The 22,345-nt window shown below is 35.8% G+C and overlaps 1 protein-coding gene across 4 annotated transcripts in view; it reads left to right on the top strand.

The window, feature by feature from the left end:
• Nucleotides 1-21,913, top strand: part of SLC39A12 (solute carrier family 39 member 12) — a 70,988-nt gene extending 49,075 nt beyond the window's left edge. For all 4 annotated transcript variants that reach the window (XM_066279778.1, XM_066279777.1, XM_066279776.1 and 1 more), the window contains 3 exons: nucleotides 469-627; nucleotides 2,230-2,417; nucleotides 21,700-21,913. In XM_066279778.1, coding sequence (XP_066135875.1) covers nucleotides 469-627; nucleotides 2,230-2,417; nucleotides 21,700-21,828 — 476 coding nt within the window. In that variant the 3' untranslated portion in view covers nucleotides 21,829-21,913. The remainder of the gene's footprint in view (nucleotides 1-468; nucleotides 628-2,229; nucleotides 2,418-21,699) is intronic.
• Nucleotides 21,914-22,345: the final 432 nt, after the last annotated feature.

Here is a 22,345-nt window from a genome sequence, read left to right as displayed (position 1 = left end):
GCAGGTTGACAGTAGGGGCAGTCTGACTGGGAGGGGACAGTTTTGGAAAATAGACTCTATTTTAATGACATTCTGCAGGGAGGTTTTTAAATTATCTTAAAATGCTTTACAGAGACACATGGAAAGGTCATTGCTGGTATTTTGAGAGGTTATAACAATATTATTTTTATGTTCTTTTTTTGGCACAGATGGACAAGGTGATAGAATATTGAATGCCAGTGTACAATTTATCTTTTATTAGTCAGACCCGTTAAAAATCAGTGACCATACATCCAGACATGTTGGTTATTCTATTTGCATCTCTAGTCCTGACTTATTTTGAAACCTGAAACAAAGTTGGGTTAATCTGATTCAATTTAAGATTGTCAAAGATGTATGGGAAAGTTGATTGTGTTTGAAGAATTTCATGATATATGTAGTGCTCTGTTAATGCTTCTCACACTTCATTTGCTTTTTTTTTTTTTTAAGGCAAATCCTTTAGCTTGTTAGCAATAATGATACTCGTTGGAGACAGCCTGCATAATTTTGCAGATGGCCTTGTGATAGGAGCAGCCTTTTCATCTTCATCTGAGTCTGGAGTAACCACAACAATTGCTATCTTGTGTCATGAAATCCCACATGAAATGGGTAAGTCTAACAGTAGGATCACTTTTTCCTGTTTATCAAGAAACTCATATATCTAGCTGTGGTTTCCTCGGCTTTCTTTTCTAAAACTTGATGAAAAGATGAATTCTTTCCTTTCATATTTTATTTTTAAAAGCATGAAAAAAAACTAGAAGAGAAAATCCTGTACCTTGGGATAAAATTCAGTTAGACTCTATATTTCACAAGGCCAAAAGTGACTCTTTGCATTCTGGAGAATTCTATGTGGGAGAAAATCATTCAGAGAAACTTCCTATTAGAGAACTTTGGCAAGAACTTTAAAATCTGTATAGTTAATGTGGGAAAAACATTAAGAGGGGAACTTTACCCATTATGTCAGCAAAGAGGCGAATGAGATAAAACGACATTTAAATTAAAGCCAAACCATGGTTTCACCAACCGGATTTATACAAGACATCTAAAAAGCCATATGTATGACAGGCATATGGTAGCAGATGCACATAAGACCCTTTTTGGATAACCTTAATAGCCTTGTAATTCAAATCCTGCCTCCCAGGATGATTTGAGATGACTGTGCATTAATGCAACAGACCCAGAAAGAGTAGAGGCTGGCCTCAGGCACACACATACCTGAGAAAGGGTTCCCGGCTGTCACTTTTTCTGTTCCCATTTTCACACCTACTTTATCCCCTTGGGCCAACTTTGTCTTCCGTGTTAAGTGTCTATTTTCAGAAATCCTACTGACCCATCCCTCTTGATGAAGTTTATCCAAGGTCCTTCTTAAATCTATTGAAGTGTGTCTGGTCTGAGTGGCCTATCCAATGGTCCTGCTTGAAACTACTGTAAGAAAACCACAGGGAATTGTGACAGTCTGTGGCAGGACAGCAAAGAAGTTTAAGTCCTATTCATAGGGCCAATTAGACAATAAAACTAGGAAACTCAGACCCAAGCTGTCCTTATTGAATTTCAGTTTAGATCTCAATCTCCAAAACTAGGAAATAGAGGCTCTCAGATTAACAGGTCATTCTTCTCTTGGAGGAAAGGAGAGAATAGGATGTTTTTTTTTTAATCATTAAGGTCTCAAAAACATTTTCTAAAGGAAAAAAAATTTTTTTAATCAACTTTGGCAATGATTTTTAAATCTCATATTAAGTAGTTTTCTCTTTTCCCAAAGCAGTTCCTACATAAGTAAATAATGGAAGCCCACATAATATTTACTATCTTGTGATTTGGCTTGGCAAGTTTCCAGGCAAAATGATTTAGAAATCCTGGGACAGCAAGTGCTTTATTTTGCATTCATCTAAGCTGAAAATGCCACAGGAGTGTTGGACATCAGAAATCACAGAGTATGTCACAGTCCTCTCTGTATGTACTATATTCGGAAGCAGTAAAAGGAATAGGACTCTTAAAATGTAACTTCTTAATTGCATAATGAGTTAGCTATGAATCCTAGAGAAATATAGAAAAATGGTTTCTTAACTGATCACCCAGCCTAACTTAGAAAATAGAACCCAAATGCTGATGTTTGAAACAACCTAGTAGTATAATACTCTACCAAAGCCATCATCAGTTAATTGATAATGATATATATATATATAAACAATATATATATTGTTTTAATTTCAGGAGACTTTGCTGTGCTCTTAAACTCTGGACTGCCTGTTAAAATTGCCATCCTGATGAATTTTATAAGTGCTCTAACTGCCTTCATAGGATTGTACATGGGCCTCTCAGTATCAACTGATCCTTGTGTTCAAAATGGGATCTTGACAGTTACTGCTGGGATGTTCTTATATTTATCCTTGGTGGAAATGGTAAGCATTGTGACTTTTCCATTTTGTTTTCTAAACACTGAAAATATAAAACAGAGAAAAATAAAATAAAATGGAAGGCTAGATAGGGAGAAGAAAAATATAGGTAACAATATAAAAGACAATAGAAATATATGTTAATCTAAGAGAGGAAATTATTGGCAAAAGAAACATAATTTGAGACACAGATAATATTAACATTCTTTTAGTGAATTAAAGTGAAATGAATAAAACCTTTATAATTGTTAAAAAGTGATCATCAGTTGATTCTGCTCTGGTTTTGTGTCTGTATAGAACGCCTGTACTTCTAGCTGAAATAGGAAAAGTTTGGTTAAACAACCAGCTGTGAAATAGTTCAACTGAATTTGTCATCACATTAAATAGCTGTTTGGATTAATTAACCAACTGTATTTTTTAAAATAGTAATTTAATCTCTAAATTTTAATTGCCAAAACGCTATTATGTGGTGATATAAGAAGGATGGTATAGTATTGGGTCTCTAAAATCACAACATATATTTTCTAAAAGGGTCCTTGCTGACATAAATGGGTTAAACTAAGTCATCAATTTTCATTTTCTATAATCTAATTAAATCTGGGAAATTTCACTCTTTTTTTTTTTGCCTTCTAAATTCTGGTTTTCATCAGATAAGCCAGACTTTTTCAAAGTCACTTTCTGTTAAACTTGTTTACAACTTAAATGTCTTAAGGTAAAAGTCATAATGATGATTCTTTCTCATCGATTGGCATAAGGTAAATAAAAATGACAAATTATCAAAAGAAATACTAGTACTGAGAATCAATAGAAAACCAATCCAAGTGAAAGTTAAATACGTGATTACATGCACTGTCAAGTAGAAAGTAATACAAACAATTTTGAAGATACTGTATGGGACAGAACCATTGAGGTGGACTAATGACATGCAGAAACCAGATACCATCCTGGAAGTAAATACAGAGAAATGCTTCATAAGGGGGGGGGGAATATATATATATATATATATATATATATATATATATATATATATGACAAGAACCTGTGCTAATAAATTCAGAACAACAGTGCATTCTTGAAGTAAAATTTAATAAGGGAACTCTTCAAGTACATGTCATCATTTTAAATTCCATTGTAAATGCTTCTGACTTTCTGGTTATATTTCTTAATTCTTATATGATTCAAATAGATAAGTGAATACCAAAATGTACTTACATATTTAGACATGTTCTTAGGTTATTTATGATACTCAGTAAAGTACCTAATCTTGATAGTGAAGATAGCTATAATTGAGGTAACTTCTACCCTCCCCTTTTCTGAACCCCAATCACCAATTCACAGACAATGTACACATCCTTTGATTTTTTTAAGTTTATGAAATCTGGATTTCTAGCCCTTTGTCACTTCAAAAGCACACTGTCACTCATCACTGAATGTTGAGATATACCTTTTATTTAAATGTCTCTATATCAGTCCGCACATTCACTCTTAGCCTCTTAATTTTTAGCTTTCTAATTTCTTTTCTCTTTATGAGTCAGTTGGGAGTAGTTGCTGTATTCTTTTGATTTGATTTTATTTTTTACACAGTCAGAATCTCTCTTCAAGTATGATGAATGTATACATATGTAGTCAACTCTTTTTCTTTGTTAAGGAGACGACTCTCCCAAGATTGACCTGATAAGATGGTCAAGAACTATCTGTCATGTCAAACCCTGAGCTAAATATATCATTAGCCCCTAAATGTTTCTCCTCCTGATTTTGAAAGGGTAAGAAATTGCCTATAAGAAAGCAATGTGCCTGATAGCCTATGAGATTCTAACTAGAATAAATCTTGCCTTTATTGAAAATTACTATTGGTCCAGGAAAAAACAGCATTCTGGCAAAAAGACAGGAAATAAAATACTCTGAGCTTCCTGGGGCTACTTCCTATAATCCAGGTCGCCTGCTCTCACGGCCTTTTGCGTAACTTCTAAACAAATTCGACTCATTCACACAGCAGCAAATTTAACCGTTGCTGTACTTGGGAACTGTGCCAAATAAAACAGTCTTTTGCATTTAAAGGAAAGAAAACAAGGTTTCACGACTCTGTAAATAGCAAAGAATATAAATGACAACAAGTATAGGGGAAGGGGGAATACTTTCATATGTGGGTTATTTACTAAATCCTGGAAATTTACAGCAGTTAATGTGGAAAGATTATCTAGATTTTTGCTTTCCTTGTTTGTTTCAAAAAATTGGGTGCATTATTTCAAAGTCCTAAAAGAAAAAGAACTAGGGGCAAAATGGGGCCATTAGCAATAAAGTCAACAAGGAAGAAAGTCTTCTCTGGGGAAATCTGCCAGCCTGAATTCTCCAAAGTGGTATTGCCTATCCAAGCACACTAGCTCCCAGTTGTATTGAATGGTTTCTAAAGAAAGTTAAGAATGAATGTAGCTCTGGATGGCCAAAGGAAATTCATTCTCTGTTATGAAATTTTTCTTAAGCAGAGGTGAATTTCTTTAGGAGGTAATTCTAAGGAGCAGAACCAGGGAGTAGCTCAGGTAAAACAGAGGAGGATGAAACAGAGGAGGATCCCTCTGGTGGATCCATAACATAGGACCTTCTGAAGGGGTTCCTGTCCTCATTATTCAATGCTGGGTGCTCAAACATCATTGTCCACACTGTCAGGTTCTACATGCTTGAGTCGCAAGGGAGTTCCCACGGTGGCTCCATGACATCACATCAGAGAAGCCTGGGGCAGGAGAAAGAAGAATGCAGTGTGGCCTGAGGCAAGTCTCTATGCAAAACAAACCAACTCTTCAGATCTGGGTCCGTGAGTGTAGGTAGGGTGAGAGATGCGGCTGGGAGAACAGAAGATAGCACGAGAGTGATGCCCATGAACAGTGAACTCCTTCTACCACTCGTATATGCTCATGTTCTTCTTCTTTTATTTTTTAAGATTTTATTCATTTAAGAGAGAAGGTAGAAGGGGAGAGAGGCACCCCCATGTTTATGGCAGCGTTGTTCATAATAGGGAAGATCTGGAAATAACCCAAGTGTCTGTCAGTGGATGAGTGGATTAAAAAGCGGTGGTACATATACACAATGGAATACTATGGGGCCGTGAAAAAGAAGGAAATCTTACCTTTTGCAACACCATGGATGGACCTGGAAACTATTATGTTAAGTGAAATAAGCCAGGCAGAGAAAGAAAAATATCGTATGACCTCACTCATTTGAGGAATTCAAGGAACATTGAGAACTGAGGAACAGAATGGAAACAGATGAAGGATAAAAGGGGCTAGAGGAAAAGAGGACAGAGGGAAAGGGGATGATAGGATGGGATAAACCTGAAGGGAAGGAGGGAGGGCACTCTAGGGAAGGGGGCAAGGGAGATGTTGAGGGGAATATGGGGGAGAGGGGATGCATTGGGGGTAACCCTAGAATCTATGTAAACACAATTAATTAAATTTAAAAAAGACTTTATTCACTGAAGAGAGAAGGGAGAAGGGGAGAGGGGCAGGAAGCATCAACTCCCATATGTGTCTTGACCATGAAGCCCAGGGTTTTGAATCAGCACTTTAGCATTCCAAGGTGATGCTTTATCCACTGTGCCACCACAGGTCAGGCTTTCACATTCTTCTTTACTTATAAGTCCCATCTATCTCACAGTCCCTTTACAATGGTGGCCAGCCAAAACTACACAAAGACTTAATACAAAATAGTGGAACAAGCTGGTCTTGAGGCTGTATTTGATGTTCATCAGCTGTCTCCTCCAGCACCTTCATTGTCCTCATCTTCAGACAACAGTCTGGCTGACTAGATGTCTATCCTCACAGGGCAACCCAGGGTTCACTGAGAAATCTGCTCTGAACTTGTCAGACCTTGTTTCCTGCTCACCATTGTCAATAAGCATGGAAGCACCAAGAGATGCCTCAAGAAATCCCCTTGCTTATTCAAATGTGTGACAATAACCCTAACTCCCATGGTAACCAGTGACAACTATAACTACCAATACTGTAACTTTTCTCTATTGGTTTGATCCATTAGCTATGAGGAGCTCAAATGATCAGGTGGTATCTATGTCAGTGGATATATCCTCTGGTGTGTTCTCTTCAAGGTAAAGGTAGTCTGAACAGTGCTAAAGTTTGCACAAACAGGAAGCACAAATTTCACAAGCAGAAAAATGGGCAGTGATTGGCTCCTGGTGCTTCATGATTTTCTCTATTATTTCTGCTCTCATCTCTTCCCTCTCACTTTGTATTTAATTATCTGTTTATTTTCTTGCTTTATGTGGTGAAATGATATGTGAGTGATTTTAAATTGGTATTATTTTCTGATTTAAGCACTTAAAGTGATAAATTTCCCTCTAGCACTGCTTTAACTGAATTCCATATATTTTAACATGTTGTGATTTCAGTATTGACTATTTTGAATTTTGTGTGTGTGTGTGTGTGTGACAGAGACAGAGAGAGGGACAGATAGGGACAGACAGACAGGAAGGAAGAGAGATGAGAATTATCAATTCTTCGTTGCGGCACCTTAGTTGCTCATTGATTGCTTTCTCATATGCGCCTTGATGGGGGAGGGTGGTATAGCCGACCAGGTGACCCCTTGCTCAAGCCAGCGACCTTGGGCTCAAGCTGGTGAGCTTTGCTCAAACCAGATGAGCCTGTGCTCAAGCCAGCGACCTCGAGGTCTCAAACCTGGGTCCTCTGTGTCCCAGTCGGATGCTCTATCCACTGTGCCAATGCCTGGTCAGGCTATTTTGAATATTTTTAACTCCCCATGTAATTTTCAATCCATATGCTATGTTGCTTAATTTCTCAATATTTGGAACTTTTCTAAATACCTTTTAGCTATTGACTTTAATTTCTACATAGTTAGAGAATATACTCTTTATTTGGTTGTTGAAATTTCTGAGACTTGTCTCACTGCCCACCCAGCATATGCTCTATCCCGGTGAGTGGCCCTCTGTGCCTTTGAAAAATATAGGAGTACCACAGTTGTGTGTGGGGTCTATGAATGTCAGGCTGGTTGATTGTGTTAGTCATATTTTCAAATTCTTTACTGATTTTTTTTTTACTTGTTCTGGTAATTATTGAGGAAGTCATGTTAAAATATAAACCTATATTCGTGCCTATTTTTTCTTAGTTCATCAACATTGGTTGTTTCATGTGATTGAATTTCTGTTATTAGATGCATGCATATTTAGGATGGTAATGTCTTCTAGAGGAACTGGTACTTCATCATGCTGAGAGGTGCCTCTTTCCCTCTGGTACGGCTCCTCGTCTCGAAGTCTTTTTCTGGTCTTATACAGTCACATCTGCTTTTCCGCTCACTGTTTGCACAGATTATCTTTTCTATCCTTTTCTTTTCCACTTATCTGTGGAAAGTAAGTGGCAGTGCCTTGACAGAATATTGAAGTGTCATTTAACAGAACTGTCTGATACAATCAGTAATCCTTGTGATGGTTAGGTTAGTATGCATTTATCTTTTTATCCATTTTCTCTTCATCTTAGTTATAACTGGATCAATTTGGTTTGCTGTCTTTTTTATAGTCCCATGTTTCCTACAAAGATTTCATGAGATTTGTTCTCTGTACACATAAATGACCTACCCTCTACCCAAAGATATATGTGTCCTAATCTTGGGAACTTGTGAATATATTATCTTAAATGTCAACTGGGGGGGGGGAAGGTTGCAGATGTGATTAAGATTTAGGGCCTTGAGACAGGGAGATTATCCTGGATTAATTGTGGTCCCAATCTAATCACATGAGTCCTTAAAAGTGGAAGACCTTCTCCATCTGGGGTCAGAGAAAGAGATGTGATAACAGGAGTAGGTCAGAGAGATTGGGCGTTGCTGACTTTAAAGATGGAGGAAGGGGTCCGGGAGACAAGGAGTGCAGGTCCCCTCTTGTAGCTGGAACAAGAAAGGGAAAGACTCTTGCCACGGCTCTGGAATGGAGAGCAGCTCTGACTCATTTTCACCTGGTGACCCTGTAAGACATTTGTAAGATAATTCATTTGTGTTGTGAGCCACCAGGTTAGTGGTCATTTGTTAACAGCAACCAGAGGAGATGAATATATCCCTGTGCCTCTGACCATGGTGTCAATGTCTCAGGAACAGAGGCGCCTCTGTAGAAGCATCTCATTCCAAGAACTAAAGTTCCCTGTAAGAAAATTCTCAGGCTAAAGCCAAGAGGATTTCTCAGCTCCGCCTTCTCTATCATTTATAAAAGTTATCAAATAGGAGGAGAAAAGAAGTTCTGAAAGTATTGTTTTCTTCAGCAGTTTGGATCAGAGGGACTTTATTTTTAACAAATGTGATTTATTGTTTAGAGAATATATTAATTTATTAAAAATATAAATAGGTTATGCCAAGGAAAGGTTTATTTTGGATCTGAAACAAATTCCAAATCTTTAGGCAATTTTCCTAAGGTTTTAGATCCTGTCAAACTGTTTCCATAGCAACAGGCCCATAGAAACTTCAAGGAGCTGTCCCTATGAATATAACTGAAGATGTCCCTAGGATTGAGGGAACTGGACAACTGCCCAGGATCCAATGTGTTAATAACACCGAAGCTGCCCATGGAGAAGCTGTAACTCAGAGAGGTAGGTAGTGGAGAAGGAAGAGCCTCACCAATTTATGTCAGACGAAATAAAACAAACCGAAATTCAGCTGCCCTCTCTGTAAGCCAGGGTAAATGATTTCCAGCCTCCACCACTACATAGTTCTCCCTTCCCTCTGTACATGTTTTTAGGATGCTCTTTTAAAAATTCTCTTCCTCATGAAAACTATTGCTAATGTTCCTCTAGTCTTGATTTTACTTAAATAATAACGGGGGAGGAAAGAGCAAGATGGAAGAACAGTCACTTAGAGCAATTTGCTTATCTACCATGTACTGGGAAATGTCTCCTCCAAGTAAAACCTGAGGTAAACTTTACCAGGAGCATTTTCCAATTTCCAGATAATTTTTCTTGTATGAACGGTAAGGTAAAAAGTATTTGAATTTGAATTTAAGATCCTCTGCTTTTAAAATATACCCAAACACACAGAACTAAGGTTTGAATATTAAACCCAGTCAATAATCGGATTATCAATAGTCCAAATGAAAAGCATCCATTGGCTTCTCTACAATTACTTTAGTTCAGGAAATGTAACAGCTACAGGATAGTGAATTGCCTGAAAAGAACATAAATGGAATAGCAAAATAGTTACCTTTCTAGCTAGGCTTTGCCTCATAATCACCTAACTATAAAATGAACTAAAATAGAATCTATACTTTTAGGAAATTGATTGTATTCCTTCCTTCATATTATTTCTTTATGCTCTAATTTATTGTTTGATTAAGTCTTTTTCAGAGAAATCTAGATAAATTCAATGTAATCTAGTGAATAATCTATGATCACCAAATTGGCTCTGGCAAATAAGTCCTTTCTCCATCCCCAAACTAGTAAGCTATCCTTTCCCTGAAGTTTGGCGATACCTAGATGTAATGCCCTTTAAACAATATCCATCCATAGAAAAGGTATATTTTGTTTGAAAAATACATGTAAAATGACCTTGATATATGTATTTGCTTTCAACATATATTGTATTTAAAATCAATAAATGCAACTGACACTATTTCAAATATTCTTCTGCTGTGATAAAGAAATGACAAGCATTTAAAAACCATTTCAGGCAGCAAATTAAAATAACTTAGCATTCACAATTATTTCTTCACAGGAGCAAGAAGTATGAATCATTCTTCCAAACAATTGTGAAAGATTTCTATTCCCTTTCTCTAAAAATTAGTCAAAACCTACATTTAAATATTTTCTATTGAAAAAATGAATACTATACCCAACTTGGATGAATGCTGAGCTCTGTAATTTAAAAAATTGACCACCAGCCTGACCAGCCGGTGGCGCAGTGGATGGAGTGTCAGCCTGGGATGCCGAGGACCCAGGTTCAAGACCCTGTGGTCTCCAGCTTGAGCGCGGGCTCATCTGGTTTGAGCAAAAGCTCACCAGCTTGGACCCAAGGTCACTGGCTCGAGTAAGGGGTTACTCGGTCTGCTGAAGGCCCACGGTCAAGGCACATATGAGAAAACAATCAATGAACAACTAAGATGTCGCAATGCGCAACAAAAAACTAATGATTGATGCTTCTCATCTCTCTGTTCCTGTCTGTCTGTCCCTATCTATCCCTCTCTCTGACTGTCCCTATCTATCCCTTTACAGACAGAGAGAATCTGTCTCTGTAAAAAAAAAAAAAAAAAAAAAAAAATTGACCACCAGAAATGTTTGTATTTTTCTTCTACTTATATGTCTTTTCTTCTAGCTAGTCTAAATCACCTTGTGCAAGTGTACACACACACACACACACACACACACACACACACACACACACACACATATCTTCCAAAGTAATACATTGCTTAAGAAATGCTAAAGCTGGCTGATGGCTCTCTTTGCTGAGTTAAACAAGTAAAAATATTTTCTAACCAAATTGCTTTTCCTAAAATATATATATATATAAAGGTTAAATGTTAAGTACAAGTGAAAAGCAGGTAACATTTTTGTCTCTCTTAATGGTGAATTACAATGACATGGTCTTTGTCTTATAGCTTTATTTTCAAAAAGGAAAATTTCATTCATCTTCTGCTGCAAACTTCTTGAATTTCTTTGGGAAGATACCATTAAGAATTTAGAAGCTTATAATATCCTATATTTGAATATTTAACAAAATATCTAATGATGAATTTTAATAAATACCTTTAAGTCAAAATACATTCAGAGCTGTGGTCTTTGCTTTCTTGCTTGATAAAAAAAAATTAAGACTGCTGTAATAAGTTGTTCTGTGAATACAACTGCTAATTTAAAAAGACTTACATTCAAAATAGGCCCCTCCTGTATCAGCAGGAACAAATTCCTCAATTTCAGGATATAGTTGAGTCAATACCTAAGTCTATATTTGACTGTCTATTAATAATAAAATATGATGCAAAAAGAAACACACTCCAGCATTTCCCTTTACAATGTTGTCAAAAGGCATAACCAAGGTCTATGTATAGATTTTTTTTTGCATGTGGATGTCCAGTAATCCCAACACCATTTATTGAAAAGACTATCTTTTTTTTTTCTTCATTTTATTACTTTTGCACCTTTGTCAAAGATCTGCTGATAATTTTGTGGGTCTATTTCTGGCCTCTATATTTGTTCCATCGATATGTTTGTCTGTTCTTTCACCAACACCACACTGTCAATTACTGTAGCTGTATAGTAAGTCTTGAGGTGGGGTAGTGCCAGTTTCCCACTTTTGTTCCTCTCCATTAATATTAAGTTGGCTATTCTGGGCTTTTTTTTGTATCTGTCTAAAACTTGGAATCAGTTTTTCACTATCCATAGAAACCTTGTTGGATTTTGGTTGGGACTGCTTGAATCTATGGAAGAAACATCTTGATAATATTGAGTCATATCCATGAACATGAAAATTCTCTCCATTTATGTAGCTTTTCCTTGATAACTTTTATTAAAGGTTTGTCATTTAACTCATATAAATTTTATACCTATTTTGTTAGATTTGTATCTAAGTATTTTAATTTTTGGTGCTAATGTAAATGGTAATATTCTTAATTTAAATTTCACTTGTTCCTTCCTGTCATATAGAAAAGCAACTGAGTTTTGTATATTAATTTTGTATCTTGCCACCTTGATATAAGCACTTATTAGTTGCAGGAGATTTTTTGTTGATTCTTTTGAATTTTGTAGACAGCTGATCATGTCAACTACAAATAGAGACTTTTATTTCTTCTTTCCCAGTCTGCATACCTTTTATTTCCTTTTCCTTTTTTTCTATTCTTTTATATTTCTTTACCTTCTCCTCTTCTTCCCTGGTATTTTCTTTCCCTTTCCCTTTTCCTTCCTGAATTTGAGGAAGTTTCTATTTCTAGTTTTCTGGGGGTTGTTTTTTTTTTTAATCATGATATGTATTGACGTTTGTCAATGCTTTTCATACATTTATTGATATAATCATATGATTTTTCTTCTTTAGCTTGTTGATGTTGTAGTATAGATTATATTAATTGATTTTTGAATGTTGAATCAGCCTGTATACCTGGGGTAAATCACACTTGGTTGTGGTATATGATTTTTTTATACATTCTTTTACTTGATTTGCTACTTTGTTGAATTTTTTGCATTTCTGTTGTTCATGAAAGATATTGGTCTGTAGTTTTCTTATAAGAATAATATCTTTGTCTAGTTTTGGTATTAAGACAAAACTGGCCTCATTGAATTGAGTTAGAAAGTGTTTCCTCAGCTGCTATTTTCCGGAAGATTATAGAAAATTGCCATAATTTCTTCCTTAAATGTTTGGTAGTATTTACTGGTGAACCTATCTGTGCCTGATGCTCTCTCTTTTGAAAGGTTTTTCAGTTTATTTTATAAGATATAAGCCTATTTATTTATTCAGTGTTAAGTTTGGACAGATTCTGTCTTTCAAGGAACTGGTGCATTTTATCTAGGTTATCAGATTTATGGGTACAGAATTATTTATAATGTTTGTTTATTATACTTTTATTGTCTATGGAATTTGTAGCGATGTCCCTGCTTTCATTTCTGATATAAGTAATTTGTGTCTTATTTTTTCTTAGCTAGCTTGGGAAGAAAGAGGCTTATTTATCTTATTGATCTTTTCACAGAATTAAGTTTTGGTTTTGTTAATTTTTTTGTTTTCAATTTTGTTGATTTCTGCTTTAATTTTGATTGTTTTCTTCTTCTCACTTTGGATTTAATTTTCTATTCTTCTAGCTCCTGAGATGAAAACTTAGAATATTAATTTTAGATCTTATTATCTACTATTTCCCTCTGAGCACTTCTTCTGCTGCATCCCCCAAACTTTGATAATTACATCTTCATTTGCATTTAGAGTAAAATATTTTAAAATTTATCTTGAAATTTTTTCTTTGATCTTTATATTATTTAGAACTCTGCTGTTTAATATCTATGAATTTGGGATTTTCCAGCTGTCTTTCTGTCATTGATTTTTAGTTTAATTGTATTGTTTTTCTGAAAGAGAACATTGTACAGTTTTTATTCTTTTAAATTAATAAGGTGTGCTCTATGGCACAATGTGGTCTAAGTGAGTGTTTTATGTGAGCTTGGGGAGAATGTTAATTTTGCTGTTATTGTCCTAAGTAGCTTACACATGCCAATTATATCCAGTTGATTTATGCTGCCCCTCAGTTCAACTGTGATCTTACTGATTTTTTTGTCTTCTGGGTCTTTTCATTTCCAACAAAGAGGTGTTAAGGTCTCCAACTATAAGAGTAGATCTATCTGATTCTCCTTGCAGTTCTATTAGTTTTACCTCATGTGGTACTTTTGACACTCTGTTGTTAAGAACATACTTGTTAAAGATTATTGTAGTACAGTCATTTATCTTTATCTAATGACCATCTTTATCCCTAGTAGCTTTCCTTGCTCTGAAGTCTGCTCTGTTGGAAATTCATATAGCTACTCTCATTTACTTTTGATTAGTGTTAGCCTGATATATCTTCCTTCATCTCTTTACTTTTAATCTATATGTTTCTTTATATTTAAAGTAGGTTTCTTATAGACAGCATATAGTTGCATCTTATATTTTATCCACTCCAAAAAATATCTGACTTTTAATTTGTGTATTTAGAAGATTGACATTTAGAGTGATTACTAATACAGTTGGATAAATATCTATCATATTTGCTAATATTTTCTAATTTTGCCCTTGTTCTTTGTTGCTAGTTTTATTTTTCACACTTTTTCTGCCTTGAGCATTTTATATTATTCCATTTTATATTATTCAATTCCTTTCTTAGCACATTAATTATATTTCCCTTTTTAGATATTTACGTGGTTGCCGTAGGGTTTTCAATATACATACAACTAACCCAGTGTCCCTTTCACAGAGCACTATACTGCTTCATGGATAATGTAAGTACTTTAAGTGTTTCTAATTCATCCTTTCCCTTTTTTGTGTCATTGCTGTCATTTATTTCACTATACATAAGCATATGCACACATACAAGCATACATATTTGAATGCATTATTGCTGTTATTTTGAAAAATTTTGTTATAGCAATCAAGTGACAAAATAAAAGCTTTTATTTTACCTTTACTTACTTATTTTCTGATGCTCTTCTTTAGGTAGGTCCCAGTTTCTGGCCTATATTATTTGCTTCTCTCTGAACACTTCTTTTAACATTTTTTGCAAGGATGTCCACTGGCAACAAATTCCCTTGGTTTTTGTTTGTCTGATAATATCTTTATTTCCTCTTCACTTTTGTGTGTGTGTATGTGTGTGTGTGACTCAGAGACAGAGAGAGAGAGACAGAGAAAGGGACAGATATGAACAGACAGACAGGAAAAGAGAGAGATGAGAAGCATCAATTCTTTGTTGTGACACCTTAGTTGTTCATTGGTTACTTTCTCATATGTGCATAGACTGGGGGCAACAGCAGACTGAGTGACCCCTTGCTCAAGCCAGCAACATTTGGGCTCAAGCCAGTGACCATGGAGTCATGTCTATATTGCCACGATGAAGCCAGCAACTACATGCTCAAGCTTGTGGGCCCATGCTCAAGCTGGTGACCTCAGAGTTTTGAACTTGGGTCCTCTGCATCTCAGTCTGATGCTCTGTCCACTGTGTCATTGCCTAGGCAGGCTCCTCTTTACTTTTGAAGAATAATTTTGGGGACACATATATCAAGAATTGGCGATTTTTCTTTCTCAACACTTTAACTGTTTCACTTCAGTCTTTCACTTGCATAGTTTCTGAGGAGAACTTAGATGTAACTTGTATCCTTGCTCCTCTACAAGTAAAATATTTTCCTCTGGTTTATTCACTATTAAAAAAAATCTTTGATATTCTAAAGTTTGAAAATGATATGCCTAAATGTTATATTTTGGCATTAATCCTGCTTGATGTTCTCTGAGCTTCCTGGGTCTGCAATTTGACATTAATTTGGGAGACATTCTGCTCTAGTAAGTGGACTTCCCTGTGTCCGCCTGCCTTTCTCTTCAGTGTTGGGTTTGGGCCAGCAGTTTGCCCTGTGGCATCACTTCTCTGGCTTTCTAAAAAGAGTAGTTGATTTTTTCAGTTTTCCCAGATTTTTACTTGTTGTTAGGACATGCTGGCAGAATTCTAATTTTATATGCTATACCTCAAACTGGAAGTCTTTATATTCAACTTTTAAGTGTACAGTTTATACATGCAAACAGAAAATTGTGATTTGCAAGCCAAATAGTGACTTTAACTAACATGTTTCCATTTTGTTCTTAGCTGTGTGTCTCTTGCAAGAACAAAATTAAGCCATTTAGTAATATGACAGAGTTAGAGCAGCCCATGGAATGTGTGCCCCTAATTAAACATAATTAGGATGTCCTGCAAAATAGGTTTGAGGTTTTTTTCCTCATAATTATTTTAGGGACAAATATGGTTCTTCTTATCAAATGTAAATGTATACCTGACTCCTTGTGCACAATGGATTTTAGGGTCCCTCCAAAAAGAAGATGGTATAAATCAGTTTTCATGGGAGCCTCATAAATGGGAAAGAAAATCATTTATCTTGAAAGTTGACGATGCCAAAAGCTTCAGTCTCACAAGAGAGAAAAATATATTTGAATTACAATTTTATCTTCACAGAGACATCACCAAAGGTCTTCAATAAATGAATGTTGAATTTCTGCATATGAATTGTAACTTTTTAATAATGATAGGCCTTTGAAATTTTTAGTGTATTTTAGAAGCATTTGATGCTGTACTTTTTTTTTAGTAAGTACATTTATGAACCATATTCGAGGTAAATGTTAAAATACCCAGTAATAGGTCTTTAATGACAACAATACAAAACCAGTTTCAGATTGCAGGTGAAGATTTTGCATGGATGAAGAGTCTGAAGCTTAGATGTACAAGGAGAGACAAAATCTTAATTCCAGGGGATGTTTTATAGACCAGACTTCTCTGTGATGAGTCCTCCCTAGTATATAATTATTATAGAGTACACAATGTTTGTGTTCATCCACATTCCTTTCTGATGTGTTCTAACATTCTCTGTGAGCATTCATTTTAAAGCTTCAGTTCAACTGGGAGTATAGTTATGGGGACTGACTCAAGTTTAGTATATGTGCTGCCGAAGCGAGCACGGGGACTGACTCAAGTTTAAAACATTTACTCAATATCACTTTCTAATGTGTTCAGAAATCCTAATTAGCAGTTGACCATCATAACTACATCTCATTGAGTTAATTGAACTTGCAGGGATCATTATCTGTAGACAAGTCACAATCAAAATGTGAACTTTATGCATCTCAGGAAATTTCTTTCTTGTGCCTGACTCAAAATTGAAGAAAAGGTCTTAATGGCATTAAAGGCTTACACTTTCGATAAAGATTTTCTCCCAGAAAATTACAACTCCTTGACTATCATGTCTTGACATCCACTGATTTGAACTGGGAAATTTGCTAGGCATAGAGGTAAAAAAAAATGAGGTTACTTTTTCCTTCAGGGATTTCAAGTTTCTGGCAGAAATCTCAAAAGCATTTCTCTGAGCTCTATCTTTGGGCAAGACTGTTTTACTAACATTTCCTCTCTATTTTCCTGACCTTTTACATCAATGTCAACATACTCTATCCATCATTTCACCCTTTATAGTCTTAGAGTATAAATAAAGATCTGTAAAATTGTTCAATAAAGGAATTTAATTTCCCTGAAGGAAAAATAAACTTTTTTTTTTGAGCAATGGGGAAATGGTGGCACTTAAACTCCAATAGGGAATTTTAAAAAGAGAAAAAGAATATATATATATATATATACACTTAAAATCAATTTTTCTGGACTTTTATTTTCCTTCAAACTTTACTGACTGAAATGTAAAAAATATAAATGGGTGGATTAAAGCAAGTGAAATGCTGTAATCAGATGTGGTTTGAGCTTTGGCATTTTATATTTGTATCTTTTGGAAAGATTTTCTGTAGGACTCTCTGGTATTTTGGTATGAACTCAAGAGATATTATGGTTCCTATGTTGATCCATAATTACCTATAAAAAAAAAAAGCCAAGTATTGTCTCAGAAGCAAACTAAGCTGTGTTTTCTTACCAAATCCATTTATGTGTAGACATGGAAAGCTCACATAGGCCACCCAAGTTAAGATTAAAGCTTCAATATCAGGATGAGAAACTCCTTAAACTGTTTTTTTAATGTTAATTTTCATTATTTGTCTGGGGTTTTTTTTTGTTTGTTTTTTGTTGAGAGAAGGAGAGATAGTGAGGCAGACTCCTGCATGTGCCCTGACCAGGATCCAACTGGCGATCCCATCTAGGGCTGATGCTCCATTACTGAGCTATTTTTAGCACCTGACGCTGATGCATTCCAATGAAGCTATCCTCAGTGCCTATGGCCATGCTCTAACTAATGGAGCTGGCTGTGGGAGGGGAAGAGGGAGAGAAGGGGGAGAAGAAGAGGTGAGAAGCAGATGGTCACTTTTCCTGTGTGCCCTGCCTGGGAATCAAACCCAGATATCCATAAACTGGGCTGATGCTCTATCCACTGAGTCTCCAGCCAGGGCCTATTTGTCACTTCTGTAGGCTTACAATGTTAGCCTGTTGTTACAGCTTTAGTCAAGTGCATATTGTCTGCTTTAGAAAGAGAACAAGCAATATGATCTTTTATGATAAAGGCAGCATGATAGCTATATACTGTATTATATAATTTCATCATATGCAGTGACTATTTTATGCCTATTTGGACATTTTTAGTGTTTGCATTTTCCATTTTTTTCTAATCAGGTAGAAATGTATTGGTCAAAATAGAGATGAATTCAGATAGAGAACTGGTCTTTATAAGCTTTTATATGTCCTCTGTAGTAATGAGGTTACCTGGCTTCCTTCCTAGTTCTGACATCACATGTATGTGACTGGATAAGTCATTTTCCTTCCTAAGCCATTGATGTTTCATAACCATAACAAGTTAGTAATTTTTTCTCTTTCAAGGTTACAGTGAGAAAATGGAGATGGGAGATATCTGCAAGGGCATGACGAAATGCGTGTAAATGAAACTAGGCATTGTGTAAGACCTTCAGCCAGTGAACTCTGAAAGACCTTGAGAGAAAGAAATATGAGCTGATAGAAGGCATACCTGAATGTATGTCAAGTTATCATAGAGTCAATTATTTTGGTTAAAAATAAAAGCAGGGAACCTGTTGCAAAACTCCACAGAAGACATAATATTTCCTGTGAATGATGGTTCCTGGAGCTGTGAAATACTATATGATGTGTTCTAATGGGTGACGCCATCTACATACGCAGAATAAGAGATTATTTGTTTTGTCACTGGGAATGAGGTCATTGGCAGAGACTGGAAACTCTTATAAACATGTATTCAGTTTTATTATGTCACTATAAGCAAACATCAGGTCTATAAATTTAGGCTAATGAGATAAATAAGAGATCAAATGACTTTTTTTTTTTTTAACAGACAGAGAGTCAGAGAGAGGGACAGATAGGAAGGGAGAGAGATGAGAAGCGTCAGTTCTTTGTTGAGGCACCTTAGTTGCTCATTGATTGCTTTCTCATATGTTCCTTGACTGGAATACAGTAGAGTGAGTGACCCCTTGCTCAAGCCAGCAACCTTGCAACCTTGGGCTCAAGCCAGTGACCTTTGGGCTCAAGCCGGAGACCATGGGGACATGTCTATGATCCCATACTCAAGCCAGAGACCTCGGGGTTTCAAACATGGGTCCTCTGCATCCCAGTCTGATGATCTATCTATTGTGCCACCGCCTGGTAGGCTAGATCAAACAATTTTAAAAATATTGTGGCATTTTTGGATTTATTCAGAACAGAAACTGGTTGAGATTTGCAGAACTTCTATAGACACTAATTCTATCACTGTAGGTGTTTTTTGTTTTTTGTTTTGTTTTGTTTTGTTTTTGTATCTACAGTTTTGGCTATTAAATCTATCCTAATCAAGACCTACTTCTTCCCAAATATCCTTACTAGAAGTTTGAGGCAAAAAGGGGAATTAGAAAGTGAGCTTACTAAATGTAGTTTTATTAAGACACTGATGGCTTAAAAATTCAAGTATTGAACCAGAACCATTTTCACCACCATGCTTATATCTTGTTTGGAGTTTTTTTTTTTTCATGAGGACTCACTCAAAACCATCATGATGGTTCAGTAAGTGATCCATATTTTATGACAATTTGCCAAGAAAAGCTTGCCAGAAATTACAAGTACTATTTTGTCAAAGAATTAATAATAGGTAGGTGGCATTAGAGACACTGGCAGTAAGTCAAGCTGTTAATTCAGTTACATCTTATATATGAATATTAATTATTTTGTGTGGAAAACAAGATGAGGGAACTATAAAATCTCTTATTCCAGTATTTGGAAATAAGGTTAAATTTAAATTTTTACTTGACCTGAGATGGCATAATTGTGTCTCACAGGTACAGTCTGAGATACAAATTAACAGGAAAGAAGGAAACTGGTTGCCTCTGTTGTCTAACCTGGGGGTAAACTATTGCAAACTGCTTACAAACTATTGAGCATCTGAGGTCGTGGGGAACTCCAATGGTGTATTTTGTTAATCCCTCAAAAATACTATCCATGGTAAGCTCTCTGAGAACAAATACTATATTCTATGGATTTTTAAAATGTCACTTTAAATTTATAGTAGATAATGAACCATACAGGATTTCTCTCAAGTAGCATGGTTAATTAACCATATGTTAAAATATGGCAGAAAAACACCAAAAGGACACATCATTGAAGGCTATTCATCCAGGAGGGTAGTTCTGGGTCCGATTTTGTTGTTTGGTCCACTGCTCCATGCTGGAGTATGAGATAGCAGGTTGTAATAATCGTAATCCTCCTTCCATCAATTGATCTAATTAAAATGAAGAAATAGCCATCTCTAGCATGCTGAAACTGAACATTTAGGATGTTCCCATACAGGCATTAAAAAAATACACCAACATGTTTTTTTTGTTTTGTTTTGTTTTTGCATTTTTCCAAAATTAGAAGTGGGAAAGCAGTCAGACAAGACTCCCGCATGCCCAACCTGGATCCACCTGGCAAGCCCACCAGGGAGCGATGCTCTGCCCATCTGGGGCATTGCTCCACTGTGGCTGGAGCCATACTAGCGTCTAAGGCGGAGGCTGTGGAGCCGTCCTTAGTGCCCGGGCCAACTTTGCTTTAATGGCTGAGGGAGGGGAGGATAGAGATAGAGAGGAAGGAGAGGGGGGAGGGGGGAGAAGCAGATGGATGCTTCTCCTGTGTGCCCTGGCCGGGAATCAAACCCGGGACTTCCACACGCCAGGCCAACGCTCTACTGCTGAGCCAACCAGCCAGGGTACACCAACCTGTTTTATAGGGCTATATATTTAAAACCCTTGCATATTGTATGTTTAATAGTTTTCTTGCCAAATAAAATAATCTAGTAGTTTTCAACCAAAGAAGATTTTTTTTACCTCCCCCCAAGGGACATTTAACAACATTTGGAGACATTTTTGGTTGTGAAGGTTAGGGGCAGAGGGACAACAAACATCTAGTTGGTAGAAGCAAGGAGGGTCCCCACAACAAAGAATTATTCAGCCTAAAATGTCACTAATGTCAAGGTTAAATCTCTTGACATGAGCCTACATCCCAACAGAAATGACTATGATGTGAGCAAGATATACTTACTCTGGCATTCTCCAGGTGATGGATTCAAAAGAATATGAGACAAAAACAAATTGAGGCACTTCCCAAAGATGCTTGAGTGAACGTTTTCCTTTAAATGGTGTTATGGCATTTCACAAATATAAAACGGTGGTCACTTGTCTTTCAGAGAATAAAATATAGCCTTAGGAAATGATAACTTGATTGTTCTAAAGGTCAGGAAGACATTGGGTTATCTCTTTGAAAAGAAACAAATATATGCTTGTAATAACCAGTGTATTTAGGAGAGTCTCAAACATAACAGAACAGTCAACAATACCTTCTACATAGTATCTATTTCACATTTAAGCATTTTTTGAAAATAAGAGTTGGATTTCCTTTCAGTTGATAACTATGTCATTTTAGGACTTTGCAACGCTAGAAACCTTCTAACCACAGTCAAATGGCTTAATTTATCTTTTAAAAATTTTGGTAAGAGTAGGTACCAAGCATTTTGTAATTGTTTGGGGAATTTTAAAGGTTATTAAGTTCTGAATAACAGAGTCTCTCATGTTTTCCCACCAAACTTTCCCAGCAGTGAATATATCTGGATCTTATTCTGGTTTTTCATTCTTTTTTTAGCTTCCTGAAATGACTCATGTTCAAACACGGCGACCCTGGTTGATGTTTCTCCTGCAGAATTTTGGATTGACTCTAGGTTGGCTTTCTTTGTTACTCTTGGCTATATATGAACAAAATATTAAAATATAAGTCTCAAAATCCTTCAAATATGAATTTATAAGGCCTCATTTTTGCTTCTTTTCCTGTATTCTATAGTGATTTGTAAATTAAGAATTTTTTATCTTTGGTGTGTCTTTTAGTTCTTTAACTTAAAACTTTATTAATTTTATATGTAGTATATACATATTAGGTTGTCCTTAATTAAAATTTTGTTTTTAGTCTCCAACACCACGATGGGAATCATACCTTTTTAAGTTCTTAGTAAATTTCAAATTAATTTTGCTGAACTTTTAAAAAATATCACTTCCTTAATAAAGAATGTTTGTTTGTAATATTTGAACTGAACAGATACCTTTTGGGATAAGACTTGCTGCAACTTCCTTGATGTCAATAATATCTTTTTCCTGTGAGATTATAAACCATAAGCAAACTAAATTCTAAACAAATATAATAAAATTTAGTTTTAATATGATGGTTTGTATTAGCTTCTGTTACTGGATGTCAGATTCTAAATCAACTTTCACAAAACCAATCTTGCATATATAGT

This window comes from Saccopteryx bilineata, chromosome 5 (assembly GCF_036850765.1).
Source record: "Saccopteryx bilineata isolate mSacBil1 chromosome 5, mSacBil1_pri_phased_curated, whole genome shotgun sequence".
In the NCBI taxonomy this organism is placed as follows: domain Eukaryota; kingdom Metazoa; phylum Chordata; class Mammalia; order Chiroptera; family Emballonuridae; genus Saccopteryx; species Saccopteryx bilineata.
Note: the sequence above shows the minus strand (reverse complement) of the source record. Positions and strands in the feature narration are given on the sequence as shown.